Source organism: Ahaetulla prasina, chromosome 1 (assembly GCF_028640845.1).
Source record: "Ahaetulla prasina isolate Xishuangbanna chromosome 1, ASM2864084v1, whole genome shotgun sequence".
NCBI lineage: Eukaryota > Metazoa > Chordata > Lepidosauria > Squamata > Colubridae > Ahaetulla > Ahaetulla prasina.
Window position 1 is genome coordinate 192,491,942 of NC_080539.1, and position 26,032 is coordinate 192,517,973.

General features: G+C 37.5%; 1 protein-coding gene across 6 annotated transcripts in view; it reads left to right on the forward strand.

Annotated features, from left to right (window-relative positions):
• Positions 1-26,032, forward strand: part of IKZF2 (IKAROS family zinc finger 2) — a 132,231-nt gene that overhangs the window by 66,799 nt on the left and 39,400 nt on the right. For 4 of the 6 annotated variants that reach the window (XM_058186138.1, XM_058186114.1, XM_058186146.1 and 1 more), the window contains 2 exons: positions 6,504-6,773; positions 16,012-16,179. In XM_058186138.1, coding sequence (XP_058042121.1) covers positions 6,504-6,773; positions 16,012-16,179 — 438 coding nt within the window. The remainder of the gene's footprint in view (positions 1-6,503; positions 6,774-16,011; positions 16,180-26,032) is intronic. The other 2 variants (XM_058186129.1, XM_058186155.1) reach the window with 1 other exon arrangement.

Below are 26,032 nucleotides of genomic sequence, written 5' to 3' on the forward strand. Positions count from 1 at the left end.
AATGACACTATTTATATGCCATATAAGTTGAGTTAATTAAGAGGTCCCAGTTCACTAAAGGAAATGATAATAAAATACAATTTTATGCAAGCTTTACCGTATATACTCGAGTATAAGCCGAGTTTTTCAGCACGTTTTTTGTGCTGAAAAACGTCCCCTCGGCTTATACTCGGGTCTATACGGCTTATACTCGAGTTTTTGAGTCCCTCGGCTTATACTCGAGTATATACGGCTTATACTCGAGTTTTTTGTTTTTTTCTTTTTTTCACATTTTACCGGACGGCGCGGGGAAGCCCTGCCGGTGCAGTGAGAGGGCGGGGCGGGGGAGCCGCCAGCCTTCTCAGCTGAGGGAGGGAGGGTTTCCCCAACCGGTAGGTGCCTCATTTCCCACCCTCGGCTTATACTCGAGTCCCCAGTTTACCCCAGTTTTTGGGGTAAAATTGGGGACCTCGGCTTATACTCGGATCGGCTTATATTCGAGTATATACGGTATCTCCTTATTTTTTTTATTTTTATTTATTGTTTAAATTTCTATACCGCCCTTCTCCCAAAGGACTCAGGGCGGTTTACAGCCAGAATAAAACAATTGATACAAAAATTAAAACCAGTTTAAAAAGAGAAAATTCAAAATTGGCTGGATACTATAAAACCAATAAAAACCCCATTTAAAAAACCATTAGGCCAGTCCTGCGCAATGAAACAGAAATGTTTTCAGCTCGCGTCGAAAGGTCTGGAGATCAGGGAATTGGACTAGAAATCCTCTAGATTTTAATGAATTTAACATTTTAAATAAGTAATCCCTCAGTTTTCCCTGACCAGCAAAGAAAACAAAAACAAAAGTAAACAAACAAACAAAAAACCCCACCTTAGACAAAGTGTGCCTTTACTTTGTCAGGAAGCTGCCTAGTGCCTAGCAACAGAACATGCTTCTTGTTATATTCAGCAGCCTGGAACTATACTTTGGGAATTCCTCCATGCAGATATATAGAGGTTGTCCAATAATCAGTCCTTTGAACTGTTGGCAGATTGAGAAATCTAGATAATGTACTGTAAGTACTTAGAATGTCTTAATTTTTTATCAAATAAACATTCAAATTAGTGAAGGCATAATTGCTGATAAAGAGAGATGATGAATGGCAAATATTTCGTATGAGCAATTAAAAATATTTTCTGTGTGCTTTTTTCCTTTGTCTTTCTTGTGGTTTAAAAATGCTAATGTGAGAAAATAAACATAAGCCAAAGGTGTTGGATGAACACTGAAGAAACAAAAAGTTGATACACAGATGCATAGATTTAATGAGATACCACCATGCTATTTATTTATTCCAAGAATGATAAAACAAGAAAAGTTCACAATCTGAACTAATTTATATATATTTTGAAATTCCATCTGTCATTGCAGACAGAACAATATAAATGTAAGCCTGGATGGGCCAAAACCCCTGCCCCCACCCCACCCCCGTGACAGTTATTTATTTGCAGATTTTCAAAACTGAATAATAACTCTAGGGCCTGGAATAGATTAGGTCCTCGGCAGAAACATGAGACAGAAAGAATATGTATTTTGTTCTACTATTCAATACTTAGGTCTTTCAGTTTGGAGGTTTTTGCTGCTTCTTCACGTTTCAGAATCCTTGTGTTCCTTTTACTTATATAAGTATTATACTTATATTAATAGAAATACAAATTGCTTTAATTTCACCAAATGTTTCAGTGATGAAATATAGAGCTGTGTAATATTTCAAGGAAAATCTTCAATTATGGTAAAAGTATCAAGAAAACTTGCTTCTCAATCATTTGCACAGCCACAATAAAATAAAAAGAGATGAGACTTAAAACTTTTTGAATGCTCTTATTCATAGCTAAGGCAATAGACAGATCACATGGCATGTGCGAACCAGTCTCTTTTTTCAGGCCTGTTGTAACTTCAGTCACTAAATGAATGATTGTAGTACAAGAACTACCTGTAGAGAATAAACCATACTATGACATACTGGCGGGCCATGGGTAAATATGATATTCAATGGATTTTTTAAAAAGTCCTTCAAATGTGCATCTACACTTCAATGCCTTTACATTTAATATTGTTGTCAGAATATAAGAGTCAAATTGGGTGAAATGAAAAAAAGGTTTATTCCATTGTTTGCTTTTTATTTGATATTTCATTGTTTGCTTTTTATCGATCCTCTATAAGACATTTTTATGAAAGGTGAGATACAGGTGGAATACATAAATATGCAGCTCAGAATCACTTAAATAGTGAGATGGGTGGTATATACATTTGATTAATAAATAAAAATAAATAAATATATGGGTAGCCTCTGGCTTGTGGTCTGACTCGTCTTCTAACTCCTCATACGTGGCTGTCCGTCCTCTAATGCACTGTTTCTCAAACTTGGCAACTTTAAAATGTCTGGACTTCAACTCCCAGAATTCCACAGCCAGCAAGCTGTTTGAACAATACTTCTCTAATACATCTGTTTCTCCAATTATGCTTCAAAAAACGATCCACAGGCTCTTCTATCCCCTATATATGCCTGCTCCCAGCAGTTTGTCAAAGTCCTGTTTTGAGATTTTCAAAACCAGTCATGATGGGGAAGTGAACAGGGACAGGGACAGGGAGATCCTCAATGAAACCCTGTTCCACAGTGCTCAGGACCTCAGAGTAGGCTGAAGATTCACTCTCCAACTTGACAACAATCCTAAGCACACAGCCAAGACAACACAGGAGTGGCTTAGGGACAACTCTGTGAATGTCCTAGAGTGGTCCAGCCAGAGCCGTGACTTGAATCCTATTGAATGATCTCTGAAGGGACCTGAAAATGGCTGGCCACTGATGGTCACCATCCAAACTGACTGAGCTTGAGACGGTTTACAAGGAAGAATCCCCCAATCCAGGTGCACAAATTTTATCGCCTCATAGCCCAAAAGACTTGAGGCTGTAATAGCTGCCAAAGGTGCTTCAACAAAGTACTGAGCATAATTGCCTTTTCTTCAGCACAAACATCATAATCATTATTCAAGCTGATGGGAAAAAACTTTATATTTTTTCCAGTCTTGAACTGGCTGCTTATTTGCTGCTATTATCAGTGAATTAGTGGCCATCTAAAGTGGGTTGGGGCAGTGGTGAAATATAAAATTTGTGGGTGTGGGTTCTGTGGGTGTGGCTTGGTGGGGGGGGTGTAATGTGACTGGGTGGGCATGGCCAACTTTTTTTTTTTTACTTTTAAAAGCATTTTTCTGCAACCTCTTTGGCCGAAGAGGTTGTAAAAAATGCTTTTAAAAGGCTCCTCTGACGATCCTAGCTGAGTTGCCTGATCGTCAGAGGCTTTTCTTTTCTTTTAAAAACATTTTGTTGCCTTTAAAAGAAAAAAAAGCCTCTGACAATCAGGCAACTCAGCTGGGATCAAAGAGGTTGCAGAAAAAAATGCTTTTAAAAGCCTCTGAGGATCCCAGCTGAGCCATGTGATCATCAGAGGCTTTTTTTATGTTTAAAAGTGTTTTTTCGCCGAAGAAAAATATTTTTAAAAGTAAAAAAAAAAAAAAAAACCTCTGATGATCGCGCAGCTCAGCTGGGCATTGGGGGTGCAGGGATTTTTGCTACTGGTTCTCTGAACCACCCGACGCCATCGGTACCGGATCGCGTGATCAGGTCCGAACCAGGAGCATTTCAACCCTGGGGTGGGGTCTCCAAACTTGGCAATTTTAAGACTTTAACTCTCAGAATTCCATAGCCAATCATGCTGCCTAGGGAATTCTGAAAGTTGAAATCCACAAGTCTTAAAATTGCCAAGTTTGGAGATCACCGCTCAAAAGATGTCTGGCAGATCTAGGTTTAAAAAAATACTTCATAGTGTACAGGCAGAGGGAGAAGAAGTTCCAGGCCTCTTTTGCTTCCAGAGATTTTGGTCCAGGCTGCTCCTTCTCTACTACATTTGCTTTCTTAGCAGAGCAAGATTAAGAACTCTCTCCTTATCCCCTGAGATCTTGTGTAATTTTATCTGCATGTGGGACAACCACCCGCTCCTGAAGAATTCTTAAGGGATCGCAGTGATAAGACTCAAATAATTTTTAGTCTCTTGAGTAAAATCGATTTTAAAATGTTGTTTAGTTTTGACAAAAAGTGTGAATGTTTATTTCTTTGACTGTATTACTTTTGGAAATATGTCTTATTATTATTATCAGCATTTTAAAGATATGAAATTTCTAAAAAATTTGGACCAGTTTAAACATTTTCTAATGCAGGAATAAATAGGACAGGTTAAGAGATAACAGTGATACAGGGAGTGTAAAAATGAGATAAGTAAATTTAAGAAAACAAATTTAGAAATAGACAAATTTTCAAGTAAATTGAAATCTGATTTATTTCTCAGTTCTTCATATTTTTTAAAAGATTGGTCTGGTTAAAACTCCAGTAAACTTCTAACTGCAGTGTATCAAGATATACTAGGCAGAAGAAATTACATAACTATTTGTAAAGAGCCAGGGTGATCCCTTCTGTAGCAGCATTCCCCTCCTTAGAGAGCTGCAATTTTTTCTCTAAGTCCCAGAAGTGGAGGAAATGTTCACACAGCAACAAGTGCTTATGGCAGGTTTCTAGTGATATAAGGGCAGAAGAAAAGGACAAGTGGACCCTTTTAATACTGAAAGCAGCTTTGATTATGGACTAAAGTTATTTTCTGTGAAGTATAGATCTTAATAATTTCTACAAATAAAGTTGTGGGTGAGAAAGAACTGGACCTAAACATCTGTGTAATTCAAAGCTGAAAGTCTTTTGTTTTATTGATTATTCTTATTGCATTCTAGCCAGGATTGAGAATAAAAATTTAGTACTGCACGTTAAGGAAGATAGTGTTAATAAATATTTTAGGCAACCAACCAGCATATTATTAGCCCCGCTAATTGTTGTCTTTTTTCCAAAGGACAGATATAAGAAACTTTCTGAAATCAAACAAAGAAGAAACAAAATAAGAAAACAAATGTCTATTTCTTGTCTAGTAAAATATTCACTTCCTTTATTTTTAAGTGGATGCATTTTCTCAATTTAATTTTTTTGCGTGCTTGCATATTATTTTAGCTATAGAGAAAAGTGTGTACCAATAGTGTTTTAACATTTTGGATTGATTTTGGAAGAATGTTTAGTTACTTTTGTTAAGATTTCCATTGGGAGGGGTAAAAACTCATGTTGCAGGGGAAATGGTTCAAGATCAGTCCTTTGAATCCCCCAGTTAAAGTGATTTTTGGTATATTACAGTAGAAAAGAGTCTGCTTTGCCTGAATCAAAATATAACATGATTCAATATAAAGAAACATGTAGCTTCTATTCAGCAAAACCTGTTCACAAATTAGCAGGGTTGATCTGAATTTGGGATGATTCACCCAATCCTTTTAACTTGTAAACTGGTGCTCATTAGCATTACTCTTAAGTGGATTGCTACTGAATCAAGTATTAAAGATAAAGGAAATGCAGTCATGAAATTTTAACTATTTTACAGCTAAAATTTGAAGGCAAAATTTGAATCCAGGTCCAAATTTAAATATTTTTAAATATTTTTGCAAATGGCTACAAAAATTGTTTGTCCTGCTCTTAAACATATATTAATAATAATAAAACCATTACTTAGATGAGTTCAGCATTAAAAGATGACCACAGATTTATTATTTAAAGAAAAATATAATACCTATTTCAAAAGATACATAATATCCACAGCTTTTTCTCCTATTTTAAAAGAACATACACTCTTCTATTTTAAACCATTCCTATTAGATGACATCCTAGGTGAAAGAAATATTATTTAATTAATGTTGAGCAAGGAGGGGGGGGTCTCATGGTAATTTGGAGGTAATAAGGAGGTAATTTGTCTTGAGATCAATATAGTTTGCTCCTAAAGACTAGTGTCCTAAGCCCACTATCTCAGCTTGATTATCAGATAATGCTCTTAGAATTTCTAGCTGTGATAATACAGAACATTGGCTACAGTACACCCTCATGGCAGTGCCAGTTTGGAAAAGACTATCTAAGGGAATAAAGAAAGGAGTTACAGGGAATTAATGGGTTTTTCAAATTTAATTGGAGTACCAAAGTCTCTAGATGGCAACCAGGAATGGGGAAACAGTTTAAATTTACCCTCTTACAGTAGTCCAGATCTTCTTTGACTTCAAGAATTTGACTTGAAGATACAAATGATATTTACAAATAATAAAAAATAGCAACTGCTCCTGGTCCTGTATTTATGTCCTGCTCCTTGATTCTGTAGTTATGTCCTGGCTTGTTCATATCCATAAGCCCATAATGTGCTATACTCTGCAGAGCAAGTTTGCAAGTTACATACAAATTTCAGAATTTGAAAGAATCAAGAAAATCCCGTATAAACCATATTTTGAAAGTGAGATTAAGATTAATGCAATCGTATACTTGTGTAGTATTTTCACAAATGAATGTAAGGTAAACAGAATTATTTTTAATACGTCTCCTCCTTTTCCTTTTTCTTCTTCTTTTGCAGCAAATTCCATAAAGCGGGAAATGCAAAGTGATGATGAGGATTCTAACAGAAAGCGTCTAAAGCGGGAAGATGGGATCATTGGGCAGGATGAAGGGAGCAGTTTGGAAGAGCCCCTGATTGAAAACCAGGAGATTGGGGAGAACAGAAAAATGCAGGAGCTGTCAGGCGAGGGAGGAATCCGGCTTCCGAATGGTAAACTGAAATGTGACGTCTGTGGCATGGTTTGCATTGGGCCCAATGTGCTTATGGTACATAAAAGGAGTCACACTGGTAAGCAGCCAAAAGAAAAAAATGTGATGACTGCCTTTGGCATCTGATGTTGATATTGCCTACGTCTATTCTCTAGTATTTCTCAAGTCATCATTGATAATCATGTGCAGTAATGGGAAATCTTTCTTTTCAAACTTTGCTTACTAGGAAGTAAATATTAAAAAAACATAAATTCATGTTCTTATCTCTTTCACAATAATGTTTGAGAAATGATAATTTTCGTATTAAGTCTCCTTTTCTACGAAGGTATATACTAAATTGGCTGTCTGTTAATACAAACCTCTCTTTTTATTGGTTTTACAAAATCCTCCCCTTCTACCATTTTTGGAAGCCACTTGGTGTTATAAAATATTTACTAACATTAGAACATCCTTCACAAGAAAGACACAGAAACCAGTGACAGATTCAGCATGAAAACAGTCTACCAGCTATTAGTCTCTGTATGCAAAGCAGTCTCCATTTTTAGAGAAATCTGAATTTATTGGGGAAATGTAAAGAATGGCATATGATTAGGCTGGATTCAGAAATCAAATTTAAGTATGTTGCATATCCTCAATGAAAACTATATTCATGTGTACAACCTCCGCCCCCACAATCCTTAAAAATATCAATAGCTGCCATGCCTCAGACTGATTAATACATCCGTATCCAAAGAACTCTGGGATCAGTTTTCTTGGACTTTCCCCTTTGTTTTGTTAAATATTATAGGAAGGATCTAACTTGTCACTGCTTAACTAGATACCTTGGTAGTTCCTGGACTAACTAAGATAGTCACTCTACTACGGGGTGGGTTCTACTTACCTTTACTACTGGTCTGCAAATACTAAGATGCTTCTGCGCATGCGCAGGTCACCAGTGATGATGTCGTGGCAGGTTGGCAGAGCCTCTTGCCTGTTTTACTACCGGTTCTATAGAAGTGGACTGAACCGGGGGCAACCCACCACTGCTCTACTACCAAGAAACCAGGACTTATTTTTTCAATTTCAATATTTAATATGCCTGTGGAGTGAGAAGACTCTAGCTTTACTCTGAAGAAACCTTCATAAAAGCACACCATAGGGAAGTTGATGGAATTTTCTATATGTAGATGTGTTTGACATATACTTATTTCATAATGCATTTTGCCCAGTAATAATTCTATTCCAATAACTTATCTGATAATTCGACCCTGAAAGTGCTGATCTTGTTGTGTCTGCGCCTCCCGAGCCTGGCCTGCTGCCAAAAAGTGACTTGGACAGTGAGCAGGAAGGGCCGTCAGGACTTACCTCGGGAGCACTGGCTTGCCTGGCTCAGCTTTAGGAGCCAGAAACAGGCCAGGTGGAAGAGATAATGAAGCCTCCGTCCCCTGACTCTTCCCCCCCCCCAGGCCATGCTTGCTGACCCAGCTGATGGCAGTCAGGCTTGGTTTCGTAGGCAGGAGAGGAGGGAACAACAGAAGCAAGGGTGGGGCAGGCCTAGGAAGTGCTGAGTCATGGAGCCACACCCCACAGGATATAAAAGGCAGCCAGAGCTGCTGTGTCTCTTTGTAACAGGCAAATCCACTGATTGACTAGAGCTGAAGTTTGTTTCTAGGTGACTCACCAGCATTGTGGAAGATAACGGAGGCTCTTGGCAGACGCTGGCTATTCTGTTGCCAGAGCTGATAGTGACGGCTAATTAAGCCATCATTCGGGCGGAGGCGAGGGAGGACAGAACAGATTTCTTCAGTCTTGTTTGAATAGCATTTACAAGGATTTCATTCTTTCCTTGCCTTTCACAGAAATATTGCAGACCCATTTGTGTTCTGCTTTCTCTTTGTTTCCAGCATAAGCTGCTTTCCTCAGACAATGTCTTTTGCTCTCTTCCTCCAGCACTTTCCTCCAGAAATGCAGGAACAGCTTCTATCTTTCACACTTTAAATATATTTCTCCCAAATAACTTCTATTTAGCAAGCTGTTGTGTGAAGAGCAAGGAAGATTTGCTTCATACATTTATTAATTGCTTGTACGGGAGAGAATGATCTTTCTCTCAGCTTTTTTCCATTCCCTGCTTCCATGTACAGTTGGCTTCTCCTTCTCTCTCTCTTTTCCTTTCCTCACAAGAAAGAAGGGAACAAGACTAACTCTCTTAGTTTTGTCCCCTGGAGGCTGATTAAGGTGAGATACAAAACAACAACAAAAGGCCTGTGTTGTCAAAGGAAAATGTTGCAAGGAAAGAAGAAGAAACCAGAATAAGGTTTTTTGTAGAGAAGGATGGAGGTTTTCCTGGGGCCCTTGCAGATGGCCAGGATTTGTCTTAGCCAAGAGAAATTAGCATGAGCAGGTTGTTCTGTCTACTTAAGGACAGATGGGCACTACTGGAATGGACAGGTTTGCTTTTTTGTGGGCAGATAAGAGTTGCAGAGAGCCAATCACCAATGTTTCCCCTTTGTAATCATTTGACCAGTAGAGAGTGCCTTATCTCTCTCCCCACCCCCAGTTTTGCAAAAACCTTCTTCATCTGTAAAAGAAATAAAACATTGGGGTGTTAAAACCAGTTTTAGCTGGTAGTGGTGCTGATTAGAATGGCAATGGGCCAGACAGAAATGGCAATTTCTGTCTGTTGTTTTGCCCAGTCTCCCTCCAAATGACTGGCAATACTGCCCCATGAATTTACTTCTGTGTAAACTGGCTAAAAACAAAATTTTCCTGTTTGCACCATACCTTATGACTGCAGCAGGAAGAAGCTAGGAGAAAGTGGAATGGTAAGACCCATCAATCACTGGAGGAACAATTTGCTTTTTTTTTTTGCAACTGTGCCCTGTTTGAAAGACTCCATAGCCTTTTCAATTCTATTTTGAAAACTGTTTCTTTACCTGCTGTGGTAGTGAGGGACCTATAGGAGATTTAACTTTATGGCTGTGATGATTGGTGTGGCAGGGAACAGGACCCATCTGGTCACTTCAGTCCACACATTTCATTATCAATGTATCTTCATTGGTGTGCAGCCCATATCACTTGGCTTTGCCTTGGAAATGATCTGTCACCCTCTTTCAAGACTGCATATCTGAAGTAGGAAACTCAAATGAATTTTTATTGGGATTGCTCAACAGCAGAAAATTTCTACAATAATAAAATATCTTCCAGATAATGATCTCTTTCCACAAAGTAATTACTTTCCCTATTTGTATCAAGGATGTTTCTGTTTAAATGAAGGAAGTTTTACATCAAGGAAGTTCCACCGCTGTATAAAGAAAGGTCCCAAGTGATAGACCTATTTTTTCAAGAAAAAATGATTTCAGCCAGATTAGACCATTTTCTTAATTCCTGAGTCTGAGATTCAGCTATCCACTGCTCCTTCATCTTATTTAGATTCATCTTGTTTGTTGGAGCATATGTAATTTTAGCCTCATAGCCTCTAAGAAACTGCTAGCATCTGCCTCTTTCTTGATTCAGGTGAAGATAAAGTTGTATATCATTTTTGTATGCTATGGATGATATTATACTCAAAATTCCAGATTTCATCCTCCAGTGTTTCATGTAAACTTTGAATAGCAAGAATCAAAAGGATAGTATCCTATGTATAAACAATAATCAATTCTTAAGTTACTCTCTAGTGTAACTTAAGCAGAAAGGAATGGAACTTCTGATTTCTCCCATCTATCAATATTTCTCATTCAATAATATCAAATGCTGCTAAGAAGTCTAGAAAGTTTATTATGGTAGTACCTCCTGTCCTTCTATACTTTCAGAGGTCACTGGCTTTCATTGCTATATCCAGGCCCAAAGCAAGAGTAATCGGCTTCTTTCAGACCAGTGACACCTTGCAGAAGTGGATATATTTCAGTGGGCAGTAGAAAAATCATAGGATCCAGGTCTAGCAGCACAGCCTCTTTTAGGATATCAGCTCCTTGCATAAAAACATTAACTGTTTCTCACCCATCTGGCTACACTTTCCTGCCCACTTTTATCAGCTGAAATGAGCAAAGTTCTAGAGAATGAAAGATTCTTTCCTTGACTCTCAGTATCTTTCCAGTTATATAGGACAGTACTGATCTGGAGTGGCATATTATGCAGTGGCTTGTTTCTAGCATTAATTGGTAGCGATCAGCATCTGAAAAATTATCTTGTGTATTGTAAATATTAGTTATGACTGATTCTGTTCACAGAAAATAAAAAGCCAGATTGCTTCCCCTGTCTGTGTGAGAGACTGTAATTACTAGGAAACTACAACACATGAAAAGATCAGTGTTGCGTCCAACATTAAGAAGCCTAGATCTGGCTATTACAGTTTGATCTGGTTTGTAAGAAGAAAACATGGTAGCAGACATTGTGCAGATTAAGCCATTAATCTAGCTTGAACGTAGTTTTAAACTTGGGATTTTAAAAAAAAGGGTTTAAATGAGGTTTTAAATTTGTATTTAAAAGTTAGAGCATCAATTGAATTTAACTGTCTATTCTTTTAGCTTTTTATGTATTATATGTTTTTCTGTTGTTTTTGACTGTGAACCGCCCTGAGTCCTTCGGGAGATGGGCGGTATACAAATATAATAAATAATAATAATAATAATAATAATAATAATTAAGCCTATATCCATGCAATATATCAAATCACAATTTATTGACTAACCCATTATTGGCTGGATTCACACAGCATATCAAACCATAAACCTAAATTTACAAAATGCACTGGCCATTTTGACAATATGTCAAAATTTTAATAATTTCATTTGGTGGATATATGAATCAACTTAAGTTTTTTATGTCTGGCAAGTTCCAGAGGAAAGATCAGTAAAAGTGATTGGGTCATAATCAGGATAGGCAAGGTATACTTCCTTCTTACCTCTAATATTCTCTAATATTAGGCCTCTATTATTCTCTAATCTTCTCTAATACTCTCTAATCTTTTGCCTTTCCATTTTATGGAAACATAATCATGATGTTAAATTCAGATTTAAAAAAAAGAAAATGGGGAAGGGGAAAGAAATTCCAAAGGATTAACAAGCCAAAACAGGAGAGAAAAATTGAGACGTGAAGAATATCCAGTCTAGAGCAAAATACGACTGCATATTTTCTTGAAAAGATTAAAAATGGCTCAGAGATAAATCATGTGCTTTGTACTGTATATAGAAGACTGTGGGATCAATCTATGGTGTCGCTGTTAAAAAAGATCCCAGATGGTGAGGGAAAACTTCCTGAGGGTTTGTAAAGTTGGTGCCATTTATAACACATAATGCTCAACTTAATACTCAGCTCTAGCGCTTCATCTCACAATAATGTTGTTTCATACATTCAAGAAAACATTTAATTGTTTGGATGTTTTCATGTGGAGAGCAGTGTTACAAAGTAATTGTCACTAATGTACCCTGGATATAAAACATAGGAATTCACTTTAAAACAGTTTCAAATGTTAGGTTGTGATCTACTGGCAGAGATAATTTGGACATTTTATACTTCAGGCACTTTAGCATTTTTCTAAAGTAACATTATGATCTTAAAAAAAGAAAAAAAGATTATATAAGCAGTGTTCTTCTCTGAGCCATTACATTTCCTCTACTGAGAAATACTTTTTTGTTCTTTTTCAGACTAAAGCAATGGTGCATTGACTATTCAGAAGTTCTCAACCGTACAGAAATTATTTCTGTTTTGATGTAATTTTGTTCTCTGTTTTTGCTGACCTCAGGCATTGCTTAGATGTTTTATCAAATGAAACTTTCCCTATGTGAAAAAGTAATTTACATGTTTAAGTCTTTTAGTTTAATTTCAAAAAGAAAATGGTAGTTATTCCTAGGTAAAAGGTAGAACTTTATTAATAGCATGGTAATAGTAAGCAAACTGATGGGTGGACAGGATTGTTGGAGACAGTAATCTAAACATGAAGCCAAATGAAATATCTGAGTTTTGAAATGGTGGAATGAACTGGACCGCTTTCATCTATAAAGAAGATACCACATTATTTAGATTTTAGATTTTTTAAAAATCTAACTTTTATTATTTTTATCAATAACTCAATGTGGTGACCATACCTAATTTTCTGAATTCCTCCTATGTTCTGTACAATAATAATCCTGTGAAATGGGTTGGGCTGAGAGAGAGTGACTGGCCCAAAGTTATCCAGTTAGCTTTCATGCCTAAGGTAGGACTAGAATTCACAGTCTCGCATCTAGCCTGGTTCAATAACCACTAGATCATATTATTTTCTTCTATGGAGCCTTCTTCTCATTCATTCCATAGCTAAGATTCTGTCTAACCTGCCAACTTGTTTACTTTTGCCAAAGTTTATCTTCTATCTGCTGCCTGGCAGAGTCTATTCTGTTACCTCAGAACTCTTATCACCCTATCGAGCTGCAAGTGTACATTACTGGTGAAATAACACATGAGAACTGTTTTGAAATGTGATTGAAGGATTTCAGAACTGACACACACAAACACACACATACAGATCTATAAATACTGTATATACATATACAAACACCCATACATGCTACATGAAAATACCCTGTAACTATATGGAGACAAATATATTAATTACCATTCATGCCTACACATATCTAGTTTTCTTTTTAGTCACTAGTTGCTTGCATATGAATCAACCTGGAAGAAATAAAATAAGTTTATTACACATCCCTTGCCTGGTCTCCTGGAAGGTTTCTTTTTAAACTTGTGGTGATGTAACACTCCCAGTGTAAACAGAAGTAGGCAGTAATTGTGGTTATGAAATATAATTAGCTGCTGAGCTGCTGTTCTCTGGCATGATATTAATATGCATCATGAATTATTTCTTAGTCTTTTGTGAAACTGTTATACAAAATTCTACAAATAAGTTTTGATATATAGGTATTGATTGGGGCATGGGCATGAATATTGTGTCAATTACTTAAAACCGTCCTTGGTAACAGAATAGCCAAACTGTAATTTTGAGTTATCTTCTTGAAACATTCAATACTCTGAACAGTGAAGTTCTAAGTTAAAGATATTAAATGATTGTACCTTGAAAATCTGAAATAAACTCCAGTTGTGGGGGGCAAAGAATTAATCAGCTCAGGAAGAAAAAAAGGCTGTGTTTGGATTCTTCCTGCTTCTATTGTAGAAAACCACAGAAGCCCTCATGCCATGCAATGCATATCCTTCCTGCCTGATTTAGATCTACTGAATAGGAGCCCCCTCTTTCTCTCAGCAATTGGTTCTACAGCCAAACTCTTGTTACCCTTAGGAAGATTTTTGTAATATTCTATTAGAATTCAGTCTGCCTATTGTTATTCTATGACCTGAATCCTGAATCAAAATATCTTTTTTCTTTCAAGTTTTTAAGAGAACGCACCTAATTACTTCCATCTCTCTTCATCAACTTAACCTGTCCCTGATTGTACTTGATGCCCTTTCATGAAATTTACCAATTTTTTTTCAGCCTTCTTAAAAAGGTATTCAGACCTGGTTTGAGTTTAACCAGAAAAAATAGATTTATTACTTCTTGGGATTTGGAATTTATACTTCTGTGGATGCAACTTAAAAGTGCATTTGTTTTCCTTATATAGCATCATGGTAGTGCCTATCCAAGACAGTACATTAGTTTGACAAGACTATCAGCTACTTATTATATTATATTATATATATATTACTAATATATATATATATATATATATATATATATATATATATATATATATATATATATATATATATATATATTACTTTGTTCAGTATGCTAGGGTGCACTACAGTTCCTCTGGTATGTGAGATTCATTCAAATAAAGAGACAGTTCTTGATCGTGATTTGATCTCAATTTTAATATTGCCCCTTTGCCCTATTTTATAATTTCCTAAAGAATGTGTCTTGTTTTGATGCGATAGATTGAATTGAGTAGTTCCAACTTTTCTTTGTTACCTATTAGCAGTATGCTGTCTCCAATGAACAACTGATATTCTGATTCTTTAATTTTTCTTTTGTTTTGAACACATTCAAAGATGCCCCTGTGGATTTTGTTAGCATCCTTCACTAACTTTTAATTTATTCAATTTTTTGCTTTCCTGTGACTGACTGTACAGTCCTGGACTGCTTCTTGTACTCTTTCTTCATAATATGACCTTTTAGTATTCTACATGTGCCCTTTTGTGGGGAGGGGTTGAAATATATAAGATCTTATATCTGACCTTCAAAGCTAAATTAATCAAGGCGTTTCACAATTAAATTAGGGAAACTGCTTTGTATCTGTCAAAAAACATCATGACATATTTTTTTCCTCTGACCATATAGCCCTTTGTGCAAAAAATGGCTACCTTCATATGAGTCTCGGGGTCTCAACTGTCAAGACAAAAAAGGCTTGAAATTCAGGAAATTCAGGCTATTAAAAGTCATATGAAAAGCTTAGCAGATAGTTGAATTAGAAATGTAATTTGATTTCTAAAATCTAAGTTTACAATTTAATTTGAATTCACAAGAACTGAAACTACAATCTATTTTAGATTAGCATTAATTATATTTAATCTGCTAACCTATAAAATGTACAACATCAGATTGCTTAGAAGTTACTTCACTGTTCCCTCATCTGTATACTGGTACCTAAATTATTTTTAAAAAACAATAATGTAAACAACAATATTCTTTCTTTGTTGCAATGTTAACTGGCGTGTCACTTTATCGGTCACATTGCAGAAAAATGTTTTGATAGTTATAAATTGAGGATTCCCCCTGCTGTGTTTTAGGTGTTTCTTTACCTGCAGGTAGAGAAATGTATTTGGCTATGCTAATGTCTGCTTGAAATATGGAAGACAACTTATCATTGGTGAAACTTAAAATGTCTGTATACAATTCTTACATTTGCAGTTTTAATTTTGTGGGGATGATTTAATGCTTCATTGAAAGATGATTTTGTAGCCTTTTCTTGGATTCTGCAGGGTTGTATGAACATAGCATACTTAATTTGATCATTAGTCCACCTAATTGTTTCTGAGCTTTCCTTTTCTACAGCTGACAACTGATCTTTCCTAAGCATAGCCCTTGTCTGCTTCAAGTATTGCAATTTTTCCATTTAATTTTAGATGCCTGCAATAGCTGAATAGTGAAGTCATAGGGTTTGATTATCTGATAATGTGATTTGAAAACAAAAGAAGTAAAGAACCTCTAACTAAGGCGAATCTAGCTGCTATGAATTGGTCCCTTATTTTTCAGATGGTTGTAATATATGTTGAGGAAGAAGATTTTCAGCCAGTCTAGGTGTTAATGATCTTTCAATCAGTGTTTCTTAACTGATGTGTTGTTTCTCTTCTTTCATCTGCTGTAGGTGAGCGTCCCTTTCACTGTAATCAGTGTGGAGCTTCCTTCACCCAAAAAGGGAACCTACTGAGGCACATCAAATTACACTCTGGAGAAAAACCATTCAAATGTCCCTTTTGTAGCTATGCCTGCCGAAGAAGGGATGCTCTCACAGGACACCTCAGGACACACTCTGGTGAGTTTCTTGCATTTTTGCTTTTATCACTAATGCCAGACTGAAGCCCATTCTGCACAGCACTGTTCTTTCAATCAGTCAGTCCATGTGTCCGTCCATCTGGAACTATAAAGTCTCTGTGGATTGAATGTGCAGACTCTGGGGCAGTGTAATTCGTAGCTCTGTCCTCTGAACCTTTTTCTAGGCACAGATGTCAGAGACTGAATCTTGTCAACTCATGTGCTCTAGCATTGAGCTTGGGCTGTCTCTCAGAGCTCTATTAAAGCTGACTACTACCTGAAAAGAAAGCTCTTATTTTCTAATTACAGTATCCTAGTGCTATAAATGAAATTGGATCAAAACTGAATTGGGAATTAAATATTCTTCAAAATTCAGAATATTACCTGGAAAACCATGATAGATTTCTCTAAATTCTCAGAACTATGAATGAGTGCCCTGTCAATGGGGATATATTTTTGTTTTAGTCTTTTTATATTTGCACTTTCATAATTGAATTATATTTTAATTATAAGAAATAAATCAGTATGACAATAACTTTTTCAGGCCAAGGTAATATAAAAGATCACAAAAGATTAAGCTGTTTTTTAATTTCAATTTTCCCAAAACTCTGTATGGGAAGTGTACTTCTTACAAAGTGTAACTTTGTAAACCATGATTACTACCTGCCAATTTTTGAAAAGCATTTGAGATGGAAATTGATCCACAATTCTGTTTTTGTTTTTTGCAAAATGTTCCATGCTGATATATGAAACAGAAATGTTGGGCAATTATAAGTCTGTCACTGTTTAAAGTTTTTTTTCCTCAAAAGGAAAAAGAAGATATGGCTCTGAGAAAGATGGAAGAGTTACAAATTAATGATATTGTTATCTGGAGCATTTGTAAAATTCAGTGAACAAATTAAGGTGGTTGCGTGATAAGTGCCTCTTTGAAAGTAATTCCAATACTTTGTAAAGGAGTTGGAATAAATTCTGTTTTCTCTGTCTGAGAATACTATCCTCTTCTGATGAGGCTCTGCCTTTTTAATTTACTCTATCTTCAACTTCAAGATACTCTCAATTAATTTTACTCCATCCCTTAGATGGAGTAAATCTAGGGAGCTGCTTTTTGTACCATTAAGTTAAAGTTCAATTAACAATTCTGAAATCAGCTCACTTCAGTGGCATAGTGAGTTGATTCATACTATTACTCATATTATTGCTTTAGTTGTTTATTTTTTGATAGATTAAACATACAAAAGTGCTTATATCAACACACCTATTTTAAGTTAATATTTTGTTTGTCGTTTGCGTCCAAACTAGCACATTTCAAGTAAAGTTGGGAAGTTCTAAGAGAGTTCTGACTGATGTTAATTTCAACAAGTAAAAGGGAACTAGGGCAACAGGTATGACATTTGCATACTGAAGTTACCAAAATGAAGTAAATCACTCTTGGTTGTTTAGAACAAACAAATGGATCCAGAATTACTTAAAATGCAAGATAGTTAAGGGAAATAGACACAAAATAAAAAGCAAAACATAACCTCTCAAACTGTTCACAATCCATAAAAGTTTCTGTTTCTTTCTGTTATTAGCATATATCTCAGTTTCACCAATTTCAGTAAAGTCTATTTATCGGCAACATTTGCCATGCCCCTGCCCTGTCAGTACCTGGCTTGTATCCCCAAAAATCAATTTTTTGTTATACCATGCTACAGAGATATGGTGGGATAGCATAGTTTTCTAAAGTTCCCTAGGCTTAACATTTGTAAGTAAAAGTTCTAAAATGTAATCAAATTTAAAAAAGAAATATACCAGTCCTGAATCTGTCCTAATAATGCTCTTAAAGCTACCAGGAATCATATGATTTTGGCAATATATAGCTATTTTGGACTGGTGGTTAAGTTCTAACCTTAGGCATGCCTTAGGCATGAAAGCCAGCTAGGTAATTTTGGGCAAGTCTCAGTAACTCAGACCAACTCACCTCACAGGATTGTTATTGTGGGGAAAATAGGGGGCGAGGAAGGGTATTAGATATGTTCACCATCTTGAATTATTTAGAAAAAATAATAAAGGTGGATACAGAAATAATTAATACAATTTTTATTGTGCACAAAAAACAATGAAGTTTTGTCCTGTGGATTTCTTACTTTCGAAAAGCACTTTCTATTTGATTTCAAACATTTGACACCCCTAATGCAGGGTATTAAGTCCCTTCTTTCTTTATGAGGGTGGCTGATTAAAACTGTTATTAATTCAAAAGCTTTTTCTCCTACATTGAAAAGAAGATAAGATATATTATAAATAATTAAAATTATGGTTTCCACAATGTCTATAGATAAGTAGAGGACACCTGCAGTTATTTGTGAGAAGAAGTGAAATACTTAAGGGATAGAATAGAATAGAATAGAATTTTTTATTGGCCAAGTGTGATTGGACACACAAGGAATTTGTCTTGGTGCATATGCGTATGCATATAATATGCATATAGTATGCATTATATGCATATAAACAAGCTACAGGTACCAGAACAGACTTGTAAGTGGATCACAAGCTTCCTAACAAACAGGAAGCAGCAGGTGAAGCTAAGCAAGATCACATCAAATACCTGTACAATTAGCACAGGGCCCCCCCAAGGCTGTGTGCTCTCCCCACTTCTCTTCTCTCTGTATATCAATGACTGCATCTCCAATGATCCATCTGTTAAGCTACTGAAGTTCGCAGATGACACAACAGTGATTGGTCTCATTCGAGACAATGACGAATCCGCATACAGACGAGAGGTCGAACGACCAGCCTTGTGATGCAACCAAAACAATCTGGAACTGAACACACTCAAAACCGTAGAAATGATTGTAGACTTTAGGAGAAACCCTTCCATACTTCCACCTCTCACAATACTAGACAACACAGTATCAACAGTAGAAACCTTTAAATTTCTAGGTTCTATCATATCACAAGATCTCAAATGGACAGCTAACATCAAAAACATCATTAAAAAAGGACAACAAAGAATGTTCTTTCTGCGCCAACTCAGTAAGCTCAAACTGCCCAAGGAGCTGCTGATTCGGTTCTACAGAGGAATTATTGAGTCTGTCATTTGTACCTCTATAACTGTCTGGTTCGGTTCTGCAACCCAACAAGAAAAACACAGACTTCAGAGGATAATTAGAACTGCAGAAAAAATAATTGCTACCAACCTGCCTTCCATTGAGGACCTGTATACTGCACGAATCAAGAAGAGGGCCGTGAAAATATTTATTTATTTATTTATTTATTTATTTGATTTTTATACCGCCCTTCTCCCGAAGGACTCAGGGCGGTGTACAGGCAAAAATAAAACAGACAGTACAATATACAATTTAAAATGCAATTAAAAAACTTATTTTAAAATTGGCCTGAAAAGTAAAAATATACAATGAATTAAAAACCCCATTTAAAATTAGTTAATAAGAAATTTAAAATTTAATAAAATTCAATTTAAGCCAGCCCCGCGCGAATAAAAAGATGTGTCTTCAGTTCGCGACGGAATGTCCGAAGGTCAGGTATTTGGCGTAAACCCGGGGGAAGTTCGTTCCAGAGTGTGGGAGCCCCCACAGAGAAGGACCTTCCCCTGGGGGCCGCCAGCCGACATTGCTTGGCGGACGGCACCCTGAGAAGTCCCTCTCTGTGAGAGCGTACGGGTCGGTTGGAGGCATGTGGTAACAGCAGGCGGTCCCGTAAGTACCCAGGCCCTAAGCCATGGAGCGCTTTAAAGGTAGTAACCAAAACCTTAAAGTGCACTCGAAAGGCCACAGGTAGCCAGTGCAGTCTGTGCAGGAGCGGTGTTATATGGGAGCTACGCGGAGCTCCCTCTATCACCCGCGCAGCTGCATTCTGGACTAACTGAAGCCTCCGAGTGCACTTCAAGGGGAGCCCCAGGTAGAGAGCATTACAATAATCCAAGCGAGAGGTAACGAGCGCATGAGTGACCGTGCACAAGGCATCCCGATCAAGGAAGGGGTGCAACTGCCGAACCAGGCGAACCTGGTGGAAGGCCCCCCTGGAGACGGCTGTCAAATGATCTTCAAACGACAGCCGTTCATCCAGGAGGACACCTAAGTTGCGCACCCTATCCTTTGGGGCCAATAACTCGCCTCCAACAGTCAGCCGCGGCTGCAGCTGACTGAATTGGGGTGCCGGCATCCACAGCCACTCCGTCTTGGAGGGATTAAGCTTGAGCCTGTTTCTCCCCATCCAGACCCGTACGGCTTCCACGCACCGGGACAGCACTTCAACAGCTTCATTGGGGTGGCCTGGGGTGGAGAAATACAGCTGGGTGTCATCAGCGTACAGCTGGTATCTCACCCCAAAGCCACTGATGATCTCACCCAACGGCTTCATATAGATGTTGAACAGAAGGGGCGAGAGAATCGACCCCTGCGGCACCCCACAAGTGAGGTCCCTCGTGGTCGACCTCTGCCCCCCTGTCAACACCGTTTGCGACCGGTCAGAGAGATAGGAGGAGAACCACCGATACATGGTGCCTCCCACTCCCAATCCCCCCAACCGGCGCAGCAAGATACCATGGTCGATGGTATCAAAAGCCGCTGAGAGGTCTAATAGGACCAGGGCAGAGGAATACCCCCTGTCCCTGGCCCTCCAGAGATCATCCACCAATGCGACCAAAGCTGTCTCCGTGCTGTACCCGGGTCGGAAGCCGGACTGGAACGGGTCTAGATAGACGGCTTCATCCAGGTATTGGGGTAGCTGTCGCGCCACAGCACTCTCTACAACCTTCGCAACAAAGTGAAGGTTGGAGACTGGACGATAATTACCCAAAATAGCTGGGTCCAAGGAGGGCTTCTTGAGGAGGGGTCTCACCACCGCCTCTTTCAAGGCGGCAGGGAAAACCCCTTCCAACAAAGAAGCGTTGATAAACGCTTTATTTACAGTTCCCTCACATCCAGGACATAAACTGTTTCAACTCCTACCCTCAAAATGATGCTACAGAGCACTGCACACCAGAACAACTAGACACAAGAACAGTTTTTTCCCGAAGGCCATCACTCTGCTAAACAAATAATTCCATCAACACTGTCAAACTATTTACTGAATCTGCACTACTATTAATCTTCTCACAGTTCCCATCACCAATTTCTTTCCACTTATGCCTGTATGACTTTGTTGCTGGCAATCCTTATGATTTATATTGATATACTGACCATCAATTGTGTTGTAAATGTTGTACCTTGATGAACGTATCTTTTCTTTTATGTACACTGAGAGCATATGCACCAAGACAAATTCCTTGTGTGTCCAATCACACTTGGCCAATAAAAAATTCTATACTTAAGGGATAGAATAAAATACAACTATATGGTGGGAAACATATAAACTGAAAGGAAAGAAATTCTCAATAATTTCTTTGAGATGTAAACATTAAATGTATCCATGAGTTTTTGATTGAAGAAAAACAAACATCATTGGAAGTTCTGAAGAAACAGAGTTTTAGAGTACTTGTTTAGTGTAGCTACACGGTAGTTATATTCTCTGAAGTGATTTGAAAATGAGTATGCCAAAGCCCTAGATTCTTTCAAGCTCTTTTAATATACAGATTTTTTAAGAATAAACTTCTCAGCTGTTAACCCACCATTCTTTTGGAATTCTTTGTAATGAGAAAGTAGTATAAAAAACAGTAAATTGATGATATATTACTAAAGTAGCAGAACTCAGAAATATAAAGCAACTATTAAAGAAACTTGGTATCATCCAGGAGATAAAATCATGGCGTTTCTGATCAGCTATTTATAGATTATTGGTGTTCTTTCAAGTATGTAATGGAAATTAAAGCATTGTAAAATAAAGAAATTCTGCCAGGAATATAGTTTGGCTATTGCTAGATACGAGGCCAGATGCAAGGACAGGTTCTTCAAAGTGGAAATTTGACAGGCTTGAGGCAGCTTTTTTCCACAGAAAATGTGAAGATATTTGAGCTACAAGAGAGACAAAGATGAACTTCAGGAACTCTGAGAGTAATTAATGGGAAGTATGCTACCCTACAGTACAGTAAGAAACTCACATACCAGTCTATGGGCATGAAACCTCATTTATACTAAGTACGCTGTTTCCAGTGTGGCCTAAAAGTTCATAAGCTCAACCGAGTGTACTAGTTAATGTATGAGACATCTGTAGAAAACATTCTTTTAACTGTCTTTTAAAAATCTTCTATTAAAGGGTTCAAAAATAACTCATACAAATTTTCTTCGCATTCTGTTTTATAATCTTGATGAACATGTCACCCTTACTCTGTATGCACACATAGCTCTTACATATTCCCCACTTTAAGACCTAATAAATTTTAGTATTAGGAGTTCCATTTGCTATAATTAAGACAGTCGTATGTATTTTATTTACACCTAGTAAACAAGTTGTAATAGTATCAAACCAATTCTGAACATAAAATTGCTGTTAATTTTCCTATAGCTGAGTTTCACATTCTTTCCCTCAGTCTGGAATGGGGGAAGTGGCTAGAGAGGATTTTGATGTGGTTATTTTGGGAAGAGGGTCTCCTTTTCATAGTCCCAGCCCTGCTGTGCTTTGGTGTGAGCTGAACAAGTGTGAGCTCTTTCTGTCATTCTGGTAGTCAAGAGATCTGTATTTATTTCCTTTCATTTGTTTCTTTTTTCTCTGGCTTTGGCCTTCCTGTTTTGACTTTTCAGCAGAATGACTTGCAAACTAATGGACAGCAACAAACTTCTAGGGATACCTCTAAGAATCATTTCCAGTGACAGGAATGAAGAAGAGAGTCAGACTCCAGTTATGTGACAATACACTGCTGCTGGCCACAGATTCCCCTAGAAGAAGGTGGTCCATGTTGTGGATAGACAGCAGTTGGCCCACAATGTCCTATTACTTGAACACGGTTCATCTGCCAAAATTCCAACCATAAAGTGTTCCAGCAACATTAAACCTGATAGTTTAGGGATTCAATTAGCCAGTTACAATATACAATATATATCTCAATTTCGAGCAGGATCATCTCAACATTTCTAGCTAAGATAGCAAAAACTCTGAATACAATAGAGGAATTCAGAGTACCGGAAAATCTGTTAATTTCCTTTCAAGAGCCCCACTGTCACTAAGTCTTCCCACCACGATTTCCAAACTACATCAAACTATTCTGCAAGACTCAGAATAACCCTGCTTCCCAGGGGATTGTCACTCATTCCATGAGAAATACAATCATCTTGGCCATTCTCAACACTAATGCCATCCTGGGGGACAACAGTTGCCATGTATCTTTTATATTTTCTTTCATAAAGCACTATCAAATTAATTTGTATGCCTCATCTGAAGCATCTTTCAGCATGAACATACTACAGAACATAGTTCATAGAAAGGGATAGAGATAAAATTTTACTCCCAGGAATAGCTCTAATATCTCCCAGTTGGCATCCTGATTCTGCTGTAGAAAAAGAATATATAGGACTTATTATGAAGATTATTTTTCTACCATAAATTCAGGTCATCCACCCACCAAAGAATAATCAAGAAAAAATTCTGAGATTATTCTCTGGGGCTCTTTTAGTATTGTCATCTTGTATGGAGTTTTATGTACCTCATCTATATTCCTTCTTTCTTGAGTTCTAGTTCCCTGAGCAGTCTTTCTGGTTTAGCCTTCCAAGACAAAACAAGGAGCTATCTACTCCTATAGATATCAGAATGTCAGAACCCTTTTTTGCTGTGCTTCTGAAGCAATTGGGAGGAAGGAGATTCCCACCTCAGAATGTACTCTCTCTGCTGTAGGAAATGAGTCTTTGTGGTAAGTCCAGTGTAACATTGTGTAACAGTTTCCAGAGCTACTGTTACAGACAGCTTCATTTTAATTTTCACTTCTGTAAAACAAATTCAGAGACCTCCAAATGATTTTTCTAAACCATTCCTACTTTCCCCTATTGTGGATCAGAACTGAAGAATTTTCTCACCTGAAAGCTGTTTTGTATCCATTTATACACTGGGATCGGATAACTACATTTAGAATGTAGCTGCCACCAACTTTTAGGTGCACATATTATTCTTTAGTACTGTAATGCTACCACTGTAGGCTCTGCATTGTTATCAAAGTTTAAAGTGATAATAATGTGGAAATAGTTCCCCAATAAAAGCAGGAAGGCAACCATATATTTTAAGGAGCTGTGGGTGCTTGTTGAACTGTGTTGTGCAATTTTCTAATAGAATTAAAGGTTAAAGGTATATCTATATTGTTCTCCGTGAACTTTCTTACACTTCCTTGTATATCAGACAAAGGCTATTTCTATATTAATTATTTAATACCGGTTGAGTGAGTCATATTTTGGTGGCGAGAACTGGTTTATAAAGTTGTCATTAAATAAATAATAACTAATTTTGGAAGAGATTATTATCTGATTCCTAATATAATCTTCTGCCTGCCCATATGAGTGTATTTCTGGTTTCCCTTTCAGGGGATTATTGCTTGATATGATGGGAGGGAGTTGCTTAGCTGAAAATAAGATAAGGCTTTGCAAGTATGAGGTCAAACCTCCTGAGAGGAGAAACTCTACAATCAAAACTGGAAGAAGACAATGTAATATGTGTATCTATATTGTTTCCACAAAAATTGTGACTTTGGACAAATCTGGATGGCATCGAGGTTGGAAGGTACTTACATTGGAAATTGGAAGGTACAGTTTCCGAAGAACAACACCAAGATTTGACAGATGGAACTGAACACTCCCAGACCAAATTTACAAGGAAGCCAGTGCCAATATTGAAAGAGGAGTTTCCCTTTTTACCATATTACATAAAGATGGAACATGGAATGGAAGAATCATGAACCAAGAAAAACTTAAAATGTCAGTTGAAAAAAAAAAGATCAGAAAGCAAAAGAGCTGCCTGCCAGATTGATTTGTGTGGAGTGGAGTCCCTCTTTCAAGCAGCTTTTAGTTTCACTTTTAGGCTGACTGAAAAAGGTCTTGAAATCCAAATAAAAATGTAAGCTTAGATTATGGTGCTAGTCCCCAAGAACAAGCCAGGTTGGCAGTGGCCTGCAACATTCTTTGCTGACTTCCCTGTTGACTTTCTGGGGAAACCAGCAGTGAAGATTAAAAATGGCAATTACATAGTCATGAGTTGCAGAGCACTTAGCAACCCCAATGTCAGTGTGAACAGGTTGCCAAGGACCCAGATTGCCATTTGCCATTCTGTTTTAAGCCCAATACTGTTCAATATCTTCATAAATGATCTAGATGAGTAGATATAACCCCTCAAAACTCATTAAAAATTGCAGATGACATCATGCAGGGGAGGGATTGCCACCACTTTGGAAGGTAGATTCAAGATCCAAAAGTATCTTGACAGACTTGAAAACTGTGCCCTATCTAACAAGATTCAGTTCAGTGGTGAGAAATATAAGCTCTGGCACTTGGGCAGGAAAAATCAAATGCATAGGTACAGAGTACCTGCTCAGTAATTGTGAGAGGAACATAGGAGTCCTAGTGAACCACCAATTATGTGTGAGCCAGCATTGTGCAGCAGATTCCAAAGCCAATACTATGCCACATCAATTCGCAAGAAGCGATAATACCTCTCTATACTGTTGTAGTGAAGCCACACTTGGGATACTATATCCAGTTCTGGTCACCATAAGAGAAACAAAATGCTGAGACTGAATAAAGAGTACAGAGAAGAAAAGCAAAGTTGGTAAGGAGTCTGGAGGCTACATTGTAAGGTGAACTGTTGAGGGTATGTCTGACCTCACAAAGACAATGATTAGAGGTGACATGATAGCGATCTTCTAATACTTAAGGGCAGTGGTGGGATTCAAATTTTTTAACAACAGGTTCTGTGGGTGTGGCTTATTTTGGGTCATGGCTTGG